The sequence below is a fragment of the Leptonychotes weddellii genome, chromosome 5 (assembly GCF_054177405.1).
Source record: "Leptonychotes weddellii isolate Sample4059 chromosome 5, ASM5417740v2, whole genome shotgun sequence".
Classification (NCBI taxonomy): domain Eukaryota; kingdom Metazoa; phylum Chordata; class Mammalia; order Carnivora; family Phocidae; genus Leptonychotes; species Leptonychotes weddellii.
The window spans coordinates 5,930,500-5,949,026 of NC_138373.1; the positions used below are offsets into that span (position 1 = coordinate 5,930,500).

Here is an 18,527-nt window from a genome sequence, read left to right on the forward strand (position 1 = left end):
CATACCAAGGAGGAATTCTTTGAATGTAGAGAATGTGGAAAAACTTTTAGTTTTAAGGCAAATCTTCATCGCCATGAGGTCATTCATACTGGAGAGAGACCCTACAGATGTGACAAATGTGGAAAATCTTTCATCTGGCGCACAAGCTTTATTAAGCATCAGGGTACTCACAGAGAACGGATATCAATGTGATACTAACTGGAAAAAGACCATTTAAAGACCAGAACTTACCACTCTTGTAATTATGTGTAACTTCATTGTTTTATAAAAATTAATAAACAGGAATTGAAATGGTTTTGCTGTGGGGACCCTCTTTTTGTAGCTAACCTTCTTGCTGGAGTCAAGAATTAATAGAACATGTAATAGTCTATCATGTTCAGTCTCCGTTGAGCTCCTCATACCTTCATTGTCCCAAGTCCAGGCGGAAGGGAGGCATAAAAACTTTGTGGTTCCCTAGGCTGGAGACCATTTGATGATTATGAACGATGTAGGAATACTTTTCTTATTTCCTGTATAACTGGGGGGAAAACGTTTTTAAGTCAAAGAAAGGTGTAAAAAGATACTTTTCTTGGTTTTATGTAGAAAAATTACCTGATACTACATTACTTTTTAAAAGTAAAATAAGGGCTACTCACAAGTAACTCGTGAGATATTAAGAATCACTAAAATTTGGGCACCTGGCTGAGGCGTCGTGAGTTCAAGCCCCACTTTGGGTGTGGAGCCTGCTTTAAAAAAATTACTAAAATGTACCCAGAAACTAAAATTAGCGTGCTACTAGATTTCTATTCAGAGTTCTAAGTCAACTGTTAACAGTTGGCCTGCCTGCCCTCTGCTTACTCCCTCTTTTGGGCTTCATCTGAGTTGCACCGTGTGTCTCTTGGCCTGCAGGCTTTTTCTAAAACCACAAAAGGCCACTGCTCTGTAGGGTAACTACATCGTGTGAGCAGACTTCAGCTAATGCTTGATGGGAATTTCACAAATAGGATCCTCTCCTCTTGGGTGGAATATCTCTGAAGCATGTATTTTACACTTGTTTTCGGTTTTGCCATGGGATTATGCATTCACTCACCTTGGCAGCTGCTTTATTAGCGGTCTTCCCTGCTCTGTCTCTTCTATACTCCCCTCCCAGTGTTTCAACACTTCTCCCCACAAGTGAGTTGCTTGTGTTCAGAAAGTGTCGACTGTAGTCCTCGAGGAGCCCTAGGTTACATAGGTTGAGCTGACCATATGACTCTTCCCTACAGCTCACCAATACAAGAAACCCATTTGAAATTCTAATATCCTAAGCATCATCCTAGGTCTGCAATATAAACTGCTATTTGGACGCTCTCCTATAAATCCCCTCTAGTTTCTTCTTGGTTTTATTTTCTTGCTCCTACCAATTCCATGACTTCTCACCCAACATATAAGAACAAAGATCTATTGAGAAAAAGGAAGTGGCACCTCAGAAAATTAAGGAATCTTGAGCCTTGCAGGAGGAAAATAGTAATAGACTGTATATTGGGTTCAAAAAGCAGTAATTTTGTACTGGTCGGCATGAATTGGCTAGAAGAACCTAAACAAAGTTGACTTCTGACTGAGGGGGAAATAAGCCAGTGAGAGGTAAGTCCCACTTAAAACAACCTAGGGAGATGGGGACCTATGAAAAGTGCTTCCCTCCACTGCTAAGTGGAAGCCATAAAGCTCCCTAATAAAGCAATCAATCAATCAATCAATAAAGTGCCTGGCAGGCTCAATTGGTGGAGCATCTGACTCTTGATCTTAGGGTTGCAAGTCCGAGGCCCATGTTGGGTATAGAGATTACTTAAAATCTTTAAAAAGAAATACATACATACATTTTAAAAATGGCACTTTGGTTTCCTGATGGCAGTTCTCCATTGCATGGATGAGAACTGATTTGGAAATCTGCAATCTGGTCTGGGGAGTCTGTTACAGGCATACACTCAGCTATGGGAGAACTAGAGGCATGCCCTAAAGGCTATTCTTGGGCTGTGGCCAATAGCTAAACTAAGCCATACAGTCTGGCAAGTGGGCCTTGGACAATTAAAAATAATCATCAAAGTGGGGAGCCCAATTATGATAAGCCCTTTGCCCACCAGAATAATCAGGGTGGATTCTGAAGATAACAGACGTTCTAGGCGAACCACTTGAAGTGGCAATGTGGATATGTGGGCATCCACGATGAGTGGCCACGGAGGCTCCCAAGCCATGTTGTGTCATAAGACCCCACAGTCCATTGTGACACTTGCTGGGGCACCACTGGTTGCCAAAGACTGTTCAGAATCCTGCCAGGTTAGCACAATGGGAAGTGGGCTCACCTGCTCAGCCCCACCCCACTGTGTGTGCCTAGAAGATGGCCCTGCCCCACGTCCCTTAAAGGAACCTCAGATGCCTCACGACCCTCTGGTCCCTTACTCTCTGGTGGGGTTAGTGAGAGGGCCGTCTACACCCCAAAGCCTAAGGGCACCCAGCCCAGCCCTCTCACCGTCCCTCCTGCTGGTTTCAAGGAAGGTCCAAGGAGAAGATGTGCACTACTCTTCCATCACATCCAGGATCAAGGAAGTGAGCTCTGGAAGGCAAATAATTTAGTTTTGGTTTTTGAACATTTAGGGAATGAAAATTAAGATGAGGTAAGGTGACAAGGCTAGAGTAGGACACTCAGAATAGAATATAATTTGGTACTCGCTTTGGGGGAAAGAAACTAGGAAAGTGTATTAGCTCACATACTGACCAAGGAATTCTACTTCTGGGAATCTAGCCTTAGATTCTAAAGAACAATCCAAATTATACTGACATTCACTATAGCACTGCTTGCAACAATGAGGAGAAATGCCTGAACTATCCAATAAAAGGAAAATGGCTCCATCATTATGTCCACTTGATGGAAAATGATGCAGCCATTAAGCGTAAAGGTTATGAAAACCATGTAAAATCCTTAAGACATAATATTAAAAAGATGTAAAATATAAACACTATGATTCTCATTATATGAGAAGTATGCAGAGAAAAAATTCAGAAGGAAATATGACAAAATGCCAGTAACGGGTGATCAGGGTGGTAGGATTATGGGTAATTTCCTGTTATTTTCCCAAATATCCAATAATGTCCTTATATTCCCTTGATCAAAAACAAAGGGCGCCTGGGTGGCTCAGTTAAGTGACTGCCTTCGGCTCGGGGCATGATCCCAGGGTCCTGGGATCAAGCCCCACATCAGGCTCCCTATTCAGCGAGGAACCTGCTTCTCCCTCTCCCTCTGCCGCTCCCCCTCCCTGTGTGCTCTGTCAAATAAATAAAATCTTAAAAAAAAAAACAATAAAAAACACAAAAACAAAAACCCCCAAACAGGTTCAAAAAGAACTTAGATACAATACAGGCTCGTGTGTAGAAGTGGAAAGGTAAGGGACGCCTGGGTGGCTCAGTCGGTTAACTGTCTGCCTTCGGCTCAGGTCATGATCTCAGGGTCCTGGAATTGAGTCCCGAGTCGGGATCCCTGCTGAGCAGGGAATCTGCTTCTCCCTCTCCCTCTTCCCTCTGCTTGTGCTCTCTCTCGCAAATAAATAAATCTTGAAAAAAAGGGAGGGGGCAGCCTGGGTGGTTCACTCGGTTAAGCATCTGCCTTTGACTCAGGTCATGACCCCAGGGTGCTGGGATCGAGTTCCACATTGGGCGGGGAGCCTGCTTCTTCCTCTCCCTCTGCCTGCTGCTCCCCCTGCTTGTGCTCTCTCAAGTAAATCAATAAAATCTTAAAAAAAAAAAAAGTGGAAAGGTAAGATCGGCTTAGGCTTCGTGGCATGCCTCGTTTAATCCACCAGGGACAATAAAGCCAACCCCATATCCTTCCCTCACCAGTCACATGGGTGGAAAGATGGCTCTGGGGAAGTTAAAGAATGATCAAATTTGAAACCCTTTTAGAGCTGGTGTTTCTCGTCATGATGCATGTGCACAAGCCAATGGCCCTTCACCATTACTACCACGGAGGTGCTCCAGCTGGGCAGAGGGGAGGCGGGACGGGACGGGGAGAAGAGGCAAGCCATGGTGGGGTGGGAGCCCAGTGCTAACTGCAAGGAAGAAACTCACGTTACTGGACAAGCAGTCAGATCACCTGAGTTTTGTTTTTTTTTTTTTCCTTTTTTAAGTAGGCTCCACACCCAGCATGGAGCACTGGGCTTCAACTCACAACCCCGAGATCAAAACCTGGGCTGAGATCAAGAGTCGGGTGCTTAACTGACTGAGCCACCCAGGTGCCCCTGCTCACCTAAATTCTGAAGCATCAACTGTGTGCCTTCATTTCTTCCTCTCTACCTGGGAATGACATAAGTCCCTACTTACCTCATAGGGTTGCTAGAAGTCAAATGGAAAAATGTCTATGGGTGCATTATATGAACAGAGTATTATGTCAGTGAATACTGGTCGCAAAACAAGCAAGAGCTGAAGGAGCTTCTGCCTTTGGTGACCTTTTGCGGAACACGCTCCAGAGCACTTCCTTATGTCCCATACATTAAGAAACCTTGACAGAAAAAAACGTGTTTTAGGCTATTTGATATCACAAGAGCCTCCCTCTCTCCCCGCCAACACCCAAAGCTTACTGAAAGGTTTAGGGAGGACTTTCATCAAAAACCAAAAGTTTTCAAATAGAGGCCCTTAATTTAACTAGCTTCGAAAACGATACAGTGACAGGAATTAGTGGGTGTGTTTGGGTGGGGCCTTCCTTTGCTTCTCATTTAAAAGGAAATCAACAGGAGTTATAAAACTGAACTCCTAGAATGGGGAAGAGAAACTCTGCAAAATTAATGTTTAAAAAAGTAAAAAATATAGAATGCCTCTTGCATGCACCAAACTTTACACGGTGTTTTGGATTATCGTGTATTTGAAATCCTGTCCACCATCGAGGTAGAAAGATAATTTAAAAAAAAAAAAAGGAAAGGAAAGACAACTCTAAGTGACTAAAATATTTCTCAGGGAAGTAAGTGGAGTGGGCAAGGCTTGGGTCTGAAAGTGGAGGTAAGAAGAGGAAAGAGACAAGGACAGAACTGTCACATGTTGGAAGGCCCTTCCATGCAACCATCCTTTGGAAGGGCTCCCCATTTACACATTCCTACTTCACTTCGATGCTCTATCTGAGTAGGTACTGAGACTCAAGTCAGACTGACTGATCTGTCTTGGGTGGGATGCCCATGGAAATACAATCCACAATTGACTGAAATACTCCAAATGCCAAAGAATGTAGTTTCTGGACAATGGAAAAAACTAACCAACCAACCAAAACAGCCAGACAGCAGCCACGTCAGAACAGTGGGACTTTATTTCTGTGGATCCTTTGGTGTCGGATAAGGTGTGGACTCTGTCTAAAGCTTTCCCCACATTCAAGACATTTATAAGGCTTTTCCCCAGTGTGGGTCCTCTGGTGTGTAATGAGGGTTGCGCTCTGACTGAAGCGTTTTCCACACACAGAACACCCATATGGCTTCTCACCGGTGTGGACTCTCTGATGTTTAGAGAGGTCTGAGCACCGTTTGAAGCTCTTCTCACATTCTTCACACGTATAGGGTCTCTCCCCTTTATGTATCCTCTGGTGTCTGAAGCGGTTGGAAGTGCGGCAGGTTTCCCCACATTCGTTACACTTGAAGTGTTTCTCTCCCACGTGGATTCTCTGGTGCCGGTTGAGGTGGGAGCTCTGTCTGAAGCTATCCCCACATTTGGGGCAGGTGTAGGGCTTCTCGCCCGTGTGTGTCCTCTGGTGTTTAATCAGGGCGGCACTCTGACTGAAGCTCTTCCCGCATTCTTGGCATTCATAGGGCTTCTCTCCCGTGTGGATTCGCTGGTGTTTAAAAAGGTCAGAACGCTGCTTGAAACTCTTCTCACAGTGGTCACATCTATAAGGCCTTTCTTCACGGAACTGCCGCTGGGTCTCAGAAAGACCTGCCCTGCGGGAATGTTCTTCACTGTCAACAGAGCTGTGAGGTTTCACCCTCTGACGTTTTACCGGGTCTCGACTCTGTTTACAACTGTCCCCCTGTTGGTTCCTGTTAACGGGCCTCTCCACTGTCTGGATGTGCTGATAAGGAACAAAGTTTGAACTCGGGGCACTGTTCCCAAATTCATTATTTTTGGAGTCTCCCTCTTCCGTGGGACCATTCTTGAGATCTGTGGTGCTGGAGAGTCCTTCCTCTTCAGGAGAATTTTCAAGTTTCAGCGGTGAGGGATTTTCTGACTGCTTTTCTACCCTGTTCTTGTGGGTATCATCACACCCAGAAAATGGGGGAACCTTCCTGTGGGACCCTTCTTGTAGCTGCCCCTGCGGGTCTACTTCTTCTAAAACCTCTTGCTTTGGAATAAATTCTTTGTTCTCGGTTCTGGTTTCCAAACCTGAAACATTAAAAAGAAAAATAAAATGGCTGACATTTCATCCCTTTGCAAGAGCGAAACAAGCAAGTGCCTGCAGTAAAATAACCCCCCAAAATATTCTCCATGAACCACTCCCCAAGTTAAATTATTTTAATCAACCTGCCAGATGTGCTCATATTTACCAGTATGAACCCCGTTTCTTTCCTTTTATGCTTGTGCCTACACACACAAACCCATCTCTTTTCCCCGTGCTCCACTCCACCGTTGTAGGAGGCACAATGTCATGACAGAGGCATATCTGGAAGGGGTGTCAAGAAGGGCAGGACAGGGGCGCCTGGGTGGCTCAGTCGTTAAGCGTCTGCCTTCGGCTCGGGTCGTGTTCCCAGGGTCCTGGGATCGAGTCGCGCTGGGCTCCCTGCTCATCGGGAGCCTGCTTTTCCCTCTGCCTCTCCCCCTGCTTGTGCTCTCTTTCTGTCAAATGAATAACTAAAATCTTAAAAAAAAAAAAAAAAAAAAAGAAGGGCAGGACAGCCTGTACCCCATGAATGAAGGACGGTGTTTAACAAGAGACATTCTAGTCACGTGATGAGTTATCGTAACAGATACACCACGTGCCCTCAATGTCTGGAGGCAGGGTCTGGGTGGGAGACAAATCTCAGACTGAGAGTCTACAGAGGAGCAGTCAAGCCACCAGATTCCACCCCAATCCAGAATTTTTGCAGCTTACCCTCCAGGGAGACTGAACCAGGTAAGTTCTGGGTTGGGGATGTCAGGCACAGCTGAGAACAGGGGACAGGGACCACTTTCCTCTCAGGACAATCAAGTGAAAATGGACACACAGCTGGGAGAAGCTCAGTGCACTGTTCCCTGCTCATGCCCCAAACTGAGCTCCGAAGCCGACATCCTCCAGGCAGAAAGGGAAGGGATTTTTATGGCAGGGATTTCATAGGTTTTATTCCCTATTATGTCCCCAACACCTAGAACAGCACCTGGCTTACCGCTGATGCTCAAAATATTTGTTGAATAAATCTCTCTGAGGTAAAACTTGCCAGCCCAGGCCTAACATATGGGAATTCCCAAATAAAACAACACCTGATAGCCAAAGCAGTGCTGAGAAAGAACGAAGCTGGAGGTATCACAACATCAGATTTCAAGATACACTACAAATCTGTAGCAATCAAAATAGTATGGTACTGGCACAAAAACAGACACATAGATCAATGGGACAGAATAGACAGCCCAGCAATGGACCCACACTTGTGTGGTTAGTTACTCGATGACAAACGAAGCATGAGTATACAATGGGGGAAAAGACAGTCTCTCTAATAAACCGTGCTGGGAAAACCGGACAGCTACATGTAAAAGAATGAAACTGGACCACTTTCTAACACCGTACACAAAAATAAACACAAAATGAATTAAAGACCTAAATGTGAGACCTGACACCATAAAAATCCTAGAAGAGAGCACAGGTAGTAATTTCTCTGAATTGGCTGTTTTCTACATATGTCTCCTGAGGCAAGGGAAACAAAAGCAAAAATAAGCAATTGGGATTATATCAAAATAAAAAAAAGCTTTTGCAGAGGGCACCTAGCTCGCTCATTTGGTGGAGCATGTGACTCTTGATCTCAGGGTTGTGGGTTCAAGCCCCAGGTTGGGTGTACAGATCACTTAAAAATAAAACCTTAAAAAAAAGAAATAAGAAGGGACAGGGAAGAAGCTGATGCAATCAGTCCACAAGTTCCAACATCCAAATAAAAGAAATCCCAGAAAGAAAACAGGAAAAAAATGACATAAAAATAAACAGGTGGGTAAGTATATAAAAAAAATACTATAAAGGGGCGCCTGGGTGGCTCAGTCGTTAAGCGTCTGCCTTCGGCTCAGGTCATGATCTCCAGGTCCTGGGATCGAGCCCCGCATCAGGCTCCCTGCTCAGTGGGGAGTCTGCTTCTCCCTCTCCTCTGCCTCTCCCCACTGCTCCTACTCTCTCTCTCTCTCTGTTTCAAATGAATAATAAAAAAAAAATACTATAAAAATCTTCTCGCAACTCAAAGACATGGGTGTCTATGTTACAAGGAAAATTAATGAAAAAAAAAAACCCTTACACTAAGTCACTTCATTCTGAAACTTTATGCTAGCAGGAATAAAGAAGAGATTCTAAAGGCTTCTATGCAGAACAAACATCACACACCAAGGATAAAATATCACAATGGCATCCAGTTTCTTCTAGCAACATGGCAAGCTAGCCAGAATATTCAGTTTTCAAAATGTAAAATCATTCATTCATTCATTCATTCATTCATTTGAGAGAGGGTGAGGGGAGTGTGCACAGGGGTTGGGGCAGAGAGAGAATCCAAGCAGACTCCATGCTGAGCCCAGAGCCTGACGTGGGGCTCGATCTCATGACCACGAGATCATGATCTGAACCGAAGTCGAGTCTGATGCTTAACCAACTGAGCCACCCATTAACCCTGTCGGTAAAATCATTTCTAATGGGCAATCCAGCCATACTATGATCCGGATGTGTGAGAGGAATAGAGACATTTTCAGACACGCAAACTTTCAAAAAAATTAAGCTCCCGAGTATATGTTCTCTAGAAGATACTGGAAGATGTCCTCCATCAAATTGAGGTAGGTAAACCAAGGACAAAAATGGTATGGAGTCCAGGAAAGAGAAAAGGAATTCCAGGGTGATAGTGAAAGAAGGTTTTGGGGACAACAGTTGTGTAACAAGCCTGGAGAGAAGCCCATTCACACTGGAGCAGAAGAAGCTTCTGGAGGATTCCTCCAAGGGGAGTATGAAACTGATGGTGTATCTGATACATCTGAACATAGAGTTTTACGTTTCTAACAGGGAGCCTGTGAGTGATCTCATGTTCAATAGTTAGAAAAGCAAAACTAAAAAAAAAAAAGAAAAGAAAAGCAAAACTAAAAGTTGTAAAATAAGACATATAATCATATAAGCTACACGAGTGAATACAGATAATATTTTCACAGGTGGAACACTGAAACATTATACATCGATATACAAAAGGACTGATTTAACTATAATGAGAGAATTACAGACGGCTAAATGTGCGTGTGTGTGTGTTGGGAGGCATAATTCCTGTCTTCCTCAGGAGACAGTCAAGAGATACTGCCTGAAATCGGGGAAAAAATAGCCCAATAAGAGTTCTATTTAGAACTATGAAAATAAATACTAGTGAAAAACAAATAAAAGATTTTAAAGTTGTTGTCTCTGAAAAGTTGGAATCAGGACTGAGAAGGGCCTGGTATTTTCCTAAGATTGGAAAAACACAAACCACCAAATAAAAGATTGAAAAATCTGAGCATAGCTGACCCTCGAACAAGTGTTTAAACTGTGCAGGCCCACTCATGTACGGATTTTTTTGGTAAAGACAGTACAATACCGTAAGAGTATTTTCTCTTCCTTATGATTTTCTTTAAGAAGGATTTTTTTTGTGCATGTTGAATGCATTTTTTTTTTAAGATTTTTAATTTATTTTTTGACAGAGAGAGAGAGACAGTGAGAGAGGAAACACAAGCAGGGGGAGTGGGAGAGGGAGAAGCAGGCTTCCACTGAGCAAGGAGCCCGATGTGGGGCTCGATCTCAGGACCCTGGGATCATGACCTGAGCTGAAGGCAGACGCTTAACGACTGAGCCACCCAGGTGCCCCCGTTATGATTTTCTTAAGAACATCGTAGGTAATACATGTAACATACAAAATACGTGTTAATCGACTGTTTATGTTATCCATAAGGCTTCCAGTCAATGGTAGGCTATGAGTAATTAAGTTTTTGGGGAGTTAAAAGTTATATGTGGAGTTTTGACCGTGGGGGGAAGGGGCTGGTACCCCCAACCCCTGCATGTACAGGTCAACCGTATATTAAAATTTTTAAATTCTACATAACTAAAGATGTCATTGTGAAAAGAAAAGCCACTTATATAACCAGTAAAACAACAAAGAGTTAATATCAAAAATACAAAGACGGCGCCTGGGTGGCTCAGTCGTTAAGCGTCTGCCTTCGGCTCAGGTTATGATCCCAAGGTCCTGGGATTGAGCCCCACGTCGGGCTCCCTGCTCCACGGGAAGCCTGCTTCTCCCTCTCCCACTCCCCCTGCTTGCGTTCCCTCTCTCTCTCTGTCTCTCTCTGTCAAATAAATAAATAAAATCTTAAAACTAAAAAATAAAAATACAAAGAACTGCCACAAAGCAATTAAAAAAATAACACAGGAAAGGAAGGGAGATAGGATATCAACAGGCAATTCATAGAATGTTCAAAACAAAAATCTGAAAAGATCTTTAACCCAGTAGGGATCAGGGAAATGCAAGTTAAAACAATAAGATACCATTCATTCATTAATCCACCTAGTATTTATTAGGCGCCTACTGTGTGCCAAGCACTATTCCAAGGGCTTGGGATATATTAGAACCAAGCAGACAAAATCCCCCCAACCTTGTGGAGTTTACATTCTAGAAGGGGCGGTCAGACAATAAAATAAACATAACATAAATTATATAAGAAGTCAGAGGGTGACAAATACTATGGACCAAGTCGAGGAAGTTAAGGGATCAGTCAGCAGTGTGGGAGAAGGAGACAGTGAAGGCAAACTGCAGTATTAAACATGATGGTCAGGTCAGGCCTCACTGAAGACTGAAATCTGAGCAAAGACTTGAAACAAGTCAGGGAGTTTGCTTAGTGGAGATCTGGAGGAAGATTATTCCAGGCAGAGGGATCAAATAGAGAAAGAACAGGAGGCAGGATGCCCACCATGTTCAAGGAGCAGCAAGGTCAGTGGGACTGAAGCACGGTGAGTGAGGGGCAGAGTAGGAGAGGAGTGGGCAGGGTGACGGGGCCTTCTCACATTAGGCTTTTACTCTGCGTGAAACAGGTTCTGAGCAGATGTGTGATGTAATGTAATATTTCAAAAGGAACATGTGAGCTACTGTGTTATGACATCACGCCATCAGCTGAACAGCAAATGTTGACAAGGATGCAGAGAAAGAATTCTCACATATTGCTGGTAGGAGCCCAAACTGGTTACAGTCCTTCTGAACAGCAAGATGGGCAAACATGCCTAAGTCTATTCTCTTTAGGAGTTCCTATAAATGAACACAGAATGATTCAAGAATCTTTGATGTGATGCTATTTTTAACGGTGAAAAACTAGAAGCTTTGATGTCCATTGATAGGACAGTGGATAAATGAATTCTGGACTATTCATACAGTGAAATAGACAAGTGTTAAAATGAATGAACGAGAGCTACATGTGTCGACATGGATAAATCCCAAAAATGTAACGCTGGAAAAAAAAAAGGCAAGGTGCAAAAGAATCATACAGGAATATATGAAAATACTGAAATATTAGAATTTGATAAACCCGGGTGGTAGATACACAGGTGCCCATTATATTTTTTATATTTTTCTGTATGTATTTTATTTAAAATGAACCAAAATAAAAAGCTGAATCTATCATCTAACAATACAGAACAGCAAGGACCTGTTGGGTCACAAAAGAGATGCTAACAGATCTCAACCTGGGTGTGTGACTGGCCCTCCACAAATCACACACAGTTTGAAACAAAGTCAGCACTTACTCAGCGAGACCAGCGAGACCGTGTTTCTACAGTCCTTCAGTGCGCTCTCCGGGCAGAAGTCCCTCTGAGCTGGGTCCAGACGGTCCCACTCCTCCCAGGTTAGAGACACAGCCATATTCTCAACCGTCACCAACTCCTGAAACAACATGAGACCTCTACTCAGTGCCTGCTGTCCCAGGACAGCATAAGTGACCACTCATCTCAGGATGAGACCAGACTCCAGAGGAGTCTGCAAACACTGAGCAGAAAGCCCTGGGAATCAAGTTAACAACCATGGCTGTTGAGTCTTTTCCAGTGAGTCTTGTACTGACTGGAGTTTCAAAGGAACAAAGACAGAGGCTGAAATTCTCTTGCAATCCTGAAAAGCTTTTCTGTGGACTGTCCATACTAATGTGGGGAAAGAGCAAAATCTTTGAGTTATATCACTGTGATTTATCAAATAGGAAATCTGATATAGATTAAAAATATACAGGTAAGCAGGAAGTCCCAAATTGCAGTGCTGGCTCTGAGACTGGGTTACCTCATGTGTGAAATGCATACAAATAATTTAAGAAGATGAAGGTAGCTCACTGACAGCAGGTGTTCAATAAAATTTACTTTCCCTTCCCTTGACCATTGCACAATAAGATAATTATCCAGCAAGATGATCTTTTGAAGTAGCTTATCTAAATGTAAATTGACCATTCACAGAAGGTAAAGCCACAGTTCTTGGAAAGGGAAGGATCTAACACTGGTGTGGAGAGATGTCAGTCTAGGTTTCAGTGATGGGTCACAAATGGACTCTAAGGATCTCTCACTAAACGACAGGAAAGGGAAATATATTTTTAAATTTTCTATATGTTAAGTTTTGACATCTTAAAAAAAAAAAAATCTTTGTGGCTAGGGAGACTGCCCTTCCCACAGCTAGTCAATTCTTAGAGAGAGCAAAAGGCTCAGCCAAGACTACTTAATCTCAAGCCATACCTCCTCTACCTGCCTGTATACTCTATCTTCTTCATTCTAGAACCAGTTGTCAAACCAACTAGGGACCAGCCCTACAGGTTAGAGACTGCTGAAATTATTCAAACCAACCAATTCTAAACTGTTCCCCCTGCCCTGCCTTGTCTTTTCCTGGGAAACCTCAGTACAGGCTCTGGCCTAAACCTTTCCCTTTCCTCCAGTTTTCTGCCTCCTGACCACCCCAAGTGTCCTTCCCAGGAAGCTCTGAGTGTCATGCTATGCCTCCTGTTTCTAAGATCTGAGTATAATAAAATTTGTTTTTTCCTGAGCCTTGCCTCTGCTTCCTTGTAAAGGAAAATCACACTTCTGTGTGTCTCTTCTACTTTCAATACTCGGAATATTTTCACTACAATACTTCACTTCTGACACCAGATGTAGGAGTTTTCACATATCAGGCAATTCTGTAATACCAGCTGGGTGTCCTAAAGTTTAACTCAATTCTGATACTATCTACCTGGATATAGAGTCAGATCCCACAGGTTAAGGGCCCGGTCCCACAAGACTATCCTCCCCTCCCAACTTTGGAAGCCAACCGCAAGTAGTAGGTCTCCAGGTTACACACAATTCCTGTCTGACTTGGCCACAAATCAGAGGTTCCCATGACCTCCCCCTACCAATTCGACTCTTTGCTTGAAGAGCTCACGGTACATAGGCAAACACTTAGATTTACCAGTTTATTACAAAAAGATATGATAAAGGATACAGATGAACAGCCAAACGAAAAAATACATAGTGAGATCTGGGTGGTCAGGAGCACAGAAGCTTCTGTCCCCAAAGAGTTGGGGTTTTTCACCCTCTGGGTATAAGGAGGTGTTCACCAGTTGGAAGCCCTCTGAATCTCACACTATTGGGATTTTTATGGAGGCTTCACCACATAGGCATGATCAGTAAACTCCATTAGAGCCCCTCTCGCATCTCTGGAATACCGTTATCAACTGTAGGAGGACGGGGGTCGCTAAACTTCTAAAAAGTAAAACAAAGTGGTAGAGAATTGCTGTTCTAGCCTAAGTAGTTAACGACATGAAGCCACGTTCCACCTGTCACCTTTCTTCCCCAAATAATCTAGTTAGACAACAGGGTGTCTTACAATGGGTAAACAATGCTCCCACGTTGGTTTTGTGCTCAGAGGTCTATAACTCAAGGATCATTTCCCGGATAGATTTACTTGTCACTGTTTCCTACGAAAAGAAAGTTTCATGCACATCCTGAAGTTAGGACAAAATGTAGTAAGGAAAGAAGGTCTGAAACTCATCCCGTATACCTCTATTCCCTACACCCCCGCCACCAGAACGCTTTCACTCCTCACCTGGGGTGAGGCCCCATCAAGCGCTCTCTGAAAAACGCGCACCGCGGCCGCAGCCTTCTCCCCGCTCTGCGGGCAGTGCCTCCGCACCCAAGCCTGTAGCTCTTGGGGCAGGATGCTCAGGAACTGCTCCAGCACCAGCAGTTCCAGGATCTGCTCCTTCGAGTGCATCTCGGGCCTCAGCCACCGGCGACAAAGTTCCCTGAGCCGGCTTAGCGCCTCTTCGGGTCCAGCCACCTCCTGGTAACGGAACCGCCTAAAACGCTGTCGCGACTTTTCCGGATCCTGACAGTCCCCAGGCGCGTCGGGCTCCTGACCTCCGGGTGAGTCTTCCTCCACTTTCACTATCAAAAGTCCATCACGCAGAGACGGCGCGGCGACCCTGGACCTCGCAGCTGCCATCCAGGCTCCTGCCTCAGCATCAGGGACTTGACTCGCGGTCAAGCTCGAACTCATCTTCCTCCCGCGCGTGCTGACTTTCCCGGAGTTCTGCCTTCAGGGGACAAGACAGCAAACCCTGCAAAAAGCCCCAGAACGCATCAGACTTCCCCAGAACAGCGGCTCCCGACTATCCCGTCCCCAGCAGGGCCCTACCCTGCCCGACCCCTCCGATACTCCTCCCACCCGCAGGTATTCCACCCACAACCCGCTACGCCCAGTGACAAAAAGTACTAAAAAACCAGGCCGGAAGTGCGTCACCGACTCCCTGCAGTGCCCTCCCCTCCCGGGCATTTCCGGGGCTTCTCTAGGCGCCCCGGAGGAGTGAGGTCCATCTCGGTGGTTTGCCGTCCCGCCCCTTCCAGAGATACTGTGTGGGTACCCTCCTGGAGGCGCTTACAGTCGTTTAGCTCAACAGAACTAAATGATACTCTTATTTTACAACTTGAATGTCATTTTTAAACACATTGTCCGTGAATAAAGTTTTGTAAATTTTGTTGCAGGAAAAGATAAAACTCTAACTGTACAGTGAGTAGTAAACAATCATCCATCCATATGGTATTTATACAAGAAAGCTTTGTAGAGTAACTGCTACACGCCCAGGCATACTGCTTGACACTATAATTACAAACTGAGTAAACAGGGCGCCTGGGTGGCTCAGTTGGTTAAGCAACTGCCTTCGGCTCGGGTCTTGATCCTGGAGTCCCGGAATCGAGTCCCATATCGGGCTCCCTGCTCAGCGGGGAGTCTGCTTCTCCCTCTGACCCTCCTCCCTCTCATGCTCTCTCTCTCATTCTCTCTCTCGCAAATAAATAAAAAAACTTAAAAAAAAAAAACACTGAGTAAACATAGTCTCTATCCTCAGTCTCCTAAGAGAGTCAGACACTTAGATCGTTACAGAACAGGGTGGTAAATGCAATACTTTGGCATGTATGAACAGTACATTTGTATGACCGGGGTGAAAATAATCAGTCATGGCTGATGGGGAGGGTACGGTGAAAGACTTCACCCAGGAGATTAAAGCTTAAAATGTCCATGTGGGCTGAAGACATATTTTATTTTATTATTTTCTTTAAGATTTTATTTATGTAATTTGACAGAGAGGCAGCGAGAGAGGGAACACAAGCAGGGGGAGCGGGAGAGGGAAAAGCAGGCTCCTTGCTGAGCAGGGAGCTTGACGCTGGGCTCAATCCCAGAACCCTGGGATCAAGACCTGATCCGAAGGCAGAGGCTTAAGGGACTGAGCCACCCAGGCACCTCAGAATCTGTATTTTAAAAATATCCCCAGGTGATTTGTATACACATGAATTGAGAAGCAGTGATCAGATGAACCTTTCTGACCAGTACAGAATTTAAATATTGTGTGTAAATAGATTACCTTTGTCCTTATCGGGACACATAAATATTTTGTGTGACAATGTGAGGCAGAGTTGTATTTCAGGGGAAACTGTGGAAGGAATGGAGCTCCACCACAGGTATCTTGCCTCCAAGCATTTGAAACTAAACTTTAATTCAGTTTGCAACAGGAATTTTGGTCATTTTTAAACTTCATTTAAAAATATTTTATGATGATATGATTTTGACCCCAGGACTCTATTATGTGACTGCAGCTCATTATAGTGTGTTTGAAAATATAAATACCAAAGACTTATTTAAGTATCGTGGAAATAGCTTAACCTTTGGATCCCATGTAGTCAGAAAAGTCAGAAGCAGAAAACAATCTAGCTATTTTTTTTTTTAAAGATTTTATTTGTTTGACAGAGAGAGAGACAGCAAGAGAGGGAACACAAGCAGGGGGAGCGGGAGAGGGAGAAGCAGGCTTCCCACTGAGCAGGGAGCCCAATGCGGGGCTCGATCCCAGGATCCTGGGATCATGACCCGCACCGAAGGCAGACGCTTAACGACTGAGCCACCCAGGCGCCCCACAATCTAGCTATTTAATAGAGAAAGATTTTTCTAGTAGTTTTTTTCTTGCTTCAAGAAACAATATATAATAAAAATACAATAGTCATGTTTTACATGTTTCATATCCATTTATACTTTAACAATGTTCAGAAAAGAAATCATGCAATTGAAATGAGAAATACTGTGCATTGGTTTAACATTTACATTAAATCATCTGCATTATTTATTTAACAAGGGAAGAATTATCCAAATTATATGTTGTAGGTAAATTCATTTTAAAAATTTATCTATTTAAATGAGTACAATTAATATCCTGATTTATGAATGCAAAGTCCCAAGCAAGGTCAGAATTCCATAGGACATCTCTATGGACTAAAGTTTAAATTACAAGCTAATGACTTATCCAAAAGTTGTGCAAAAGCACGGAGTCAACCCCTACTTTATGCTTTAGCAGGTAAGTGGCTGTACTAGTCTGTTTGGGATCTGTTTTGGTTAGACATTAACAGGGCATGAAAGAGGCGAAGGCAGATTTTTTAGGATTTATCTTTATGACAAATCCATTTCTAGAGAAACAACTTCATTATTCTCAAGGCTCAGGTTTGTCATTCTAGAAATTTGGAGCAATATATAATAATTTAATGACATAACTGGTCCCACATTTATATCTGATCTCTCCAAATGGTCTGAAAGCCCCTGGAAGGCAGAAACTTTGTATAAGTCTACTTATTCATCTCTGTGGGAATGTTATCACAATCTGGCAGGAAGTCAAAAGTTCTTTTCCCAGTATTGCGGGACAAGGCTTCCAGTAGGGCCACGTGGCCAAGGATGGGCAAAGGAATTAAGGACAGAATGCAAATTCCTAAGTACAGGCAAACCTAGCTTCAGAAAATATCCATTTATATAACTAATTATGGAATCTGGAAGTGAATAGCAAGTACTGTGAGGGCAGTACAAGCATTTTTCATTCCCTCCCATCAAGGTGGTCTGCTCACCAGCTGATTACCAGTCAGGTTCTACCAGCTCCTGCCTCTGGGTTGTGTGACTATGGGCTCTAATCATGACATACTGTCTCACCTTTAAAAAAATAATTGGGAAAAGAATTTAAAAATAGGGCAAGGATAAATGGGGCCAGGGATAAAATGAGATTACAAGTTGCCTACTGTAAACTCCTATGTACTGGCAAAAGATAGCTCACAATTTGGCTCCGAAAAGCCTCAGCTGCCAGTGCAAGAGGAAAACAAGATCAGTTACATGATATGCAGCATGCCTTGGGTAAAAGCAAACTATTAATGGTAGCTTAGGAGAAATCCAGCTATTCTTGATACCAAGTGGGAAGAGAAATTTCCCATGACTGCCCAGGAAAAGGACACTGTGTGACATCGTGGACAGTATCTTAAGATCTCTGTAATAAATAAAATTAATGGATTTTAATGCCCTTTCAATGTTAGCTGACGGCAAGTACTAAAGCACAATTCAAAAGAGCTAATTCTGTGAAGGAAATAAAAGAGTGTCGTTTAAGATTCAGCTCTCTGAAGGTCTGGTTTAATATAAAGACAAAATTCAAAGTGCAGCTCTTTCCAGACCTTTTACCCTGCCATAGAGGCTGATGGTTATGTGAAAAGTCCATTTCCAGTACTAACTGGATCATCACCCTTTTCTCTCCTCTTGACAGTATCTTATTGTGGTATATTGCAAAAATGGCCAAAAAAGTAAAACAAAAAGTATAGAAATACACTTTGCAGTTCCTCTCTGAGGAACTGGAGTCTATTTCTGTTGAATAGAAGTGGAGAGTATTTCCCCACCCTTTGAATTTGGGCCGGTCTTGTGGCTTGATCTGACCAACAGAATGTGGCAGAAGTGACACTGTCTGAGTTTCAAGCCTCAGGATCAAGAACCTTTGCAACTTCTGGTCTCTTGCTTTTGTAATCTGCCACCACC

At 43.6% G+C, this 18,527-nt stretch overlaps 1 protein-coding gene across 5 annotated transcripts; it reads right to left on the reverse strand.

Moving 5' to 3' along the window:
* Positions 1 to 18: 18 nt before the first annotated feature.
* Positions 19 to 14,920, reverse strand: ZNF394 (zinc finger protein 394). Of its 5 annotated transcripts, XR_014145194.1 has the most exons (6): positions 14,250 to 14,920; positions 11,945 to 12,080; positions 5,473 to 6,366; positions 2,486 to 2,569; positions 1,070 to 1,200; positions 19 to 509 (listed from the first exon to the last, which is right to left on the reverse strand). XR_014145194.1 is itself a non-coding variant. In XM_081819364.1 (5 exons), the coding sequence occupies exons 1-4, from the start codon at positions 14,700 to 14,702 to the stop codon at positions 2,532 to 2,534; spliced, it is 1,521 nt and encodes a 506-aa protein (XP_081675490.1). In that variant the 5' UTR covers positions 14,703 to 14,920; the 3' UTR covers positions 19 to 509; positions 2,486 to 2,531. The 5 variants fall into 5 exon arrangements, 4 of the variants coding, with proteins under 4 accessions (XP_081675490.1, XP_030875110.1, XP_030875111.1 ...); XM_081819364.1 differs by lacking the exon at positions 1,070 to 1,200; XM_031019250.2 differs by having other exon boundaries at positions 19 to 1,200.
* Between the last annotated feature and the right edge of the window lie 3,607 nt (positions 14,921 to 18,527).

Coding starts and splice junctions, on each gene's coding strand:
- ZNF394 (XM_006748260.3), bottom strand. CDS start 14,702: ATGAGTTCGAGCTTGACCGCGAGTCAAGTCCCTGATGCTGAGGCAGGA. Junction 12,081..14,249: donor TTGATGGGGCCTCACCCCAG/GTGAGGAGTGAA, acceptor ATGTTGTTTCAG/GAGTTGGTGACGGTTGAGAA. Junction 6,367..11,944: donor GGTCTCGCTGGTCTCGCTGA/GTAAGTGCTGAC, acceptor TTAATGTTTCAG/GTTTGGAAACCAGAACCGAG.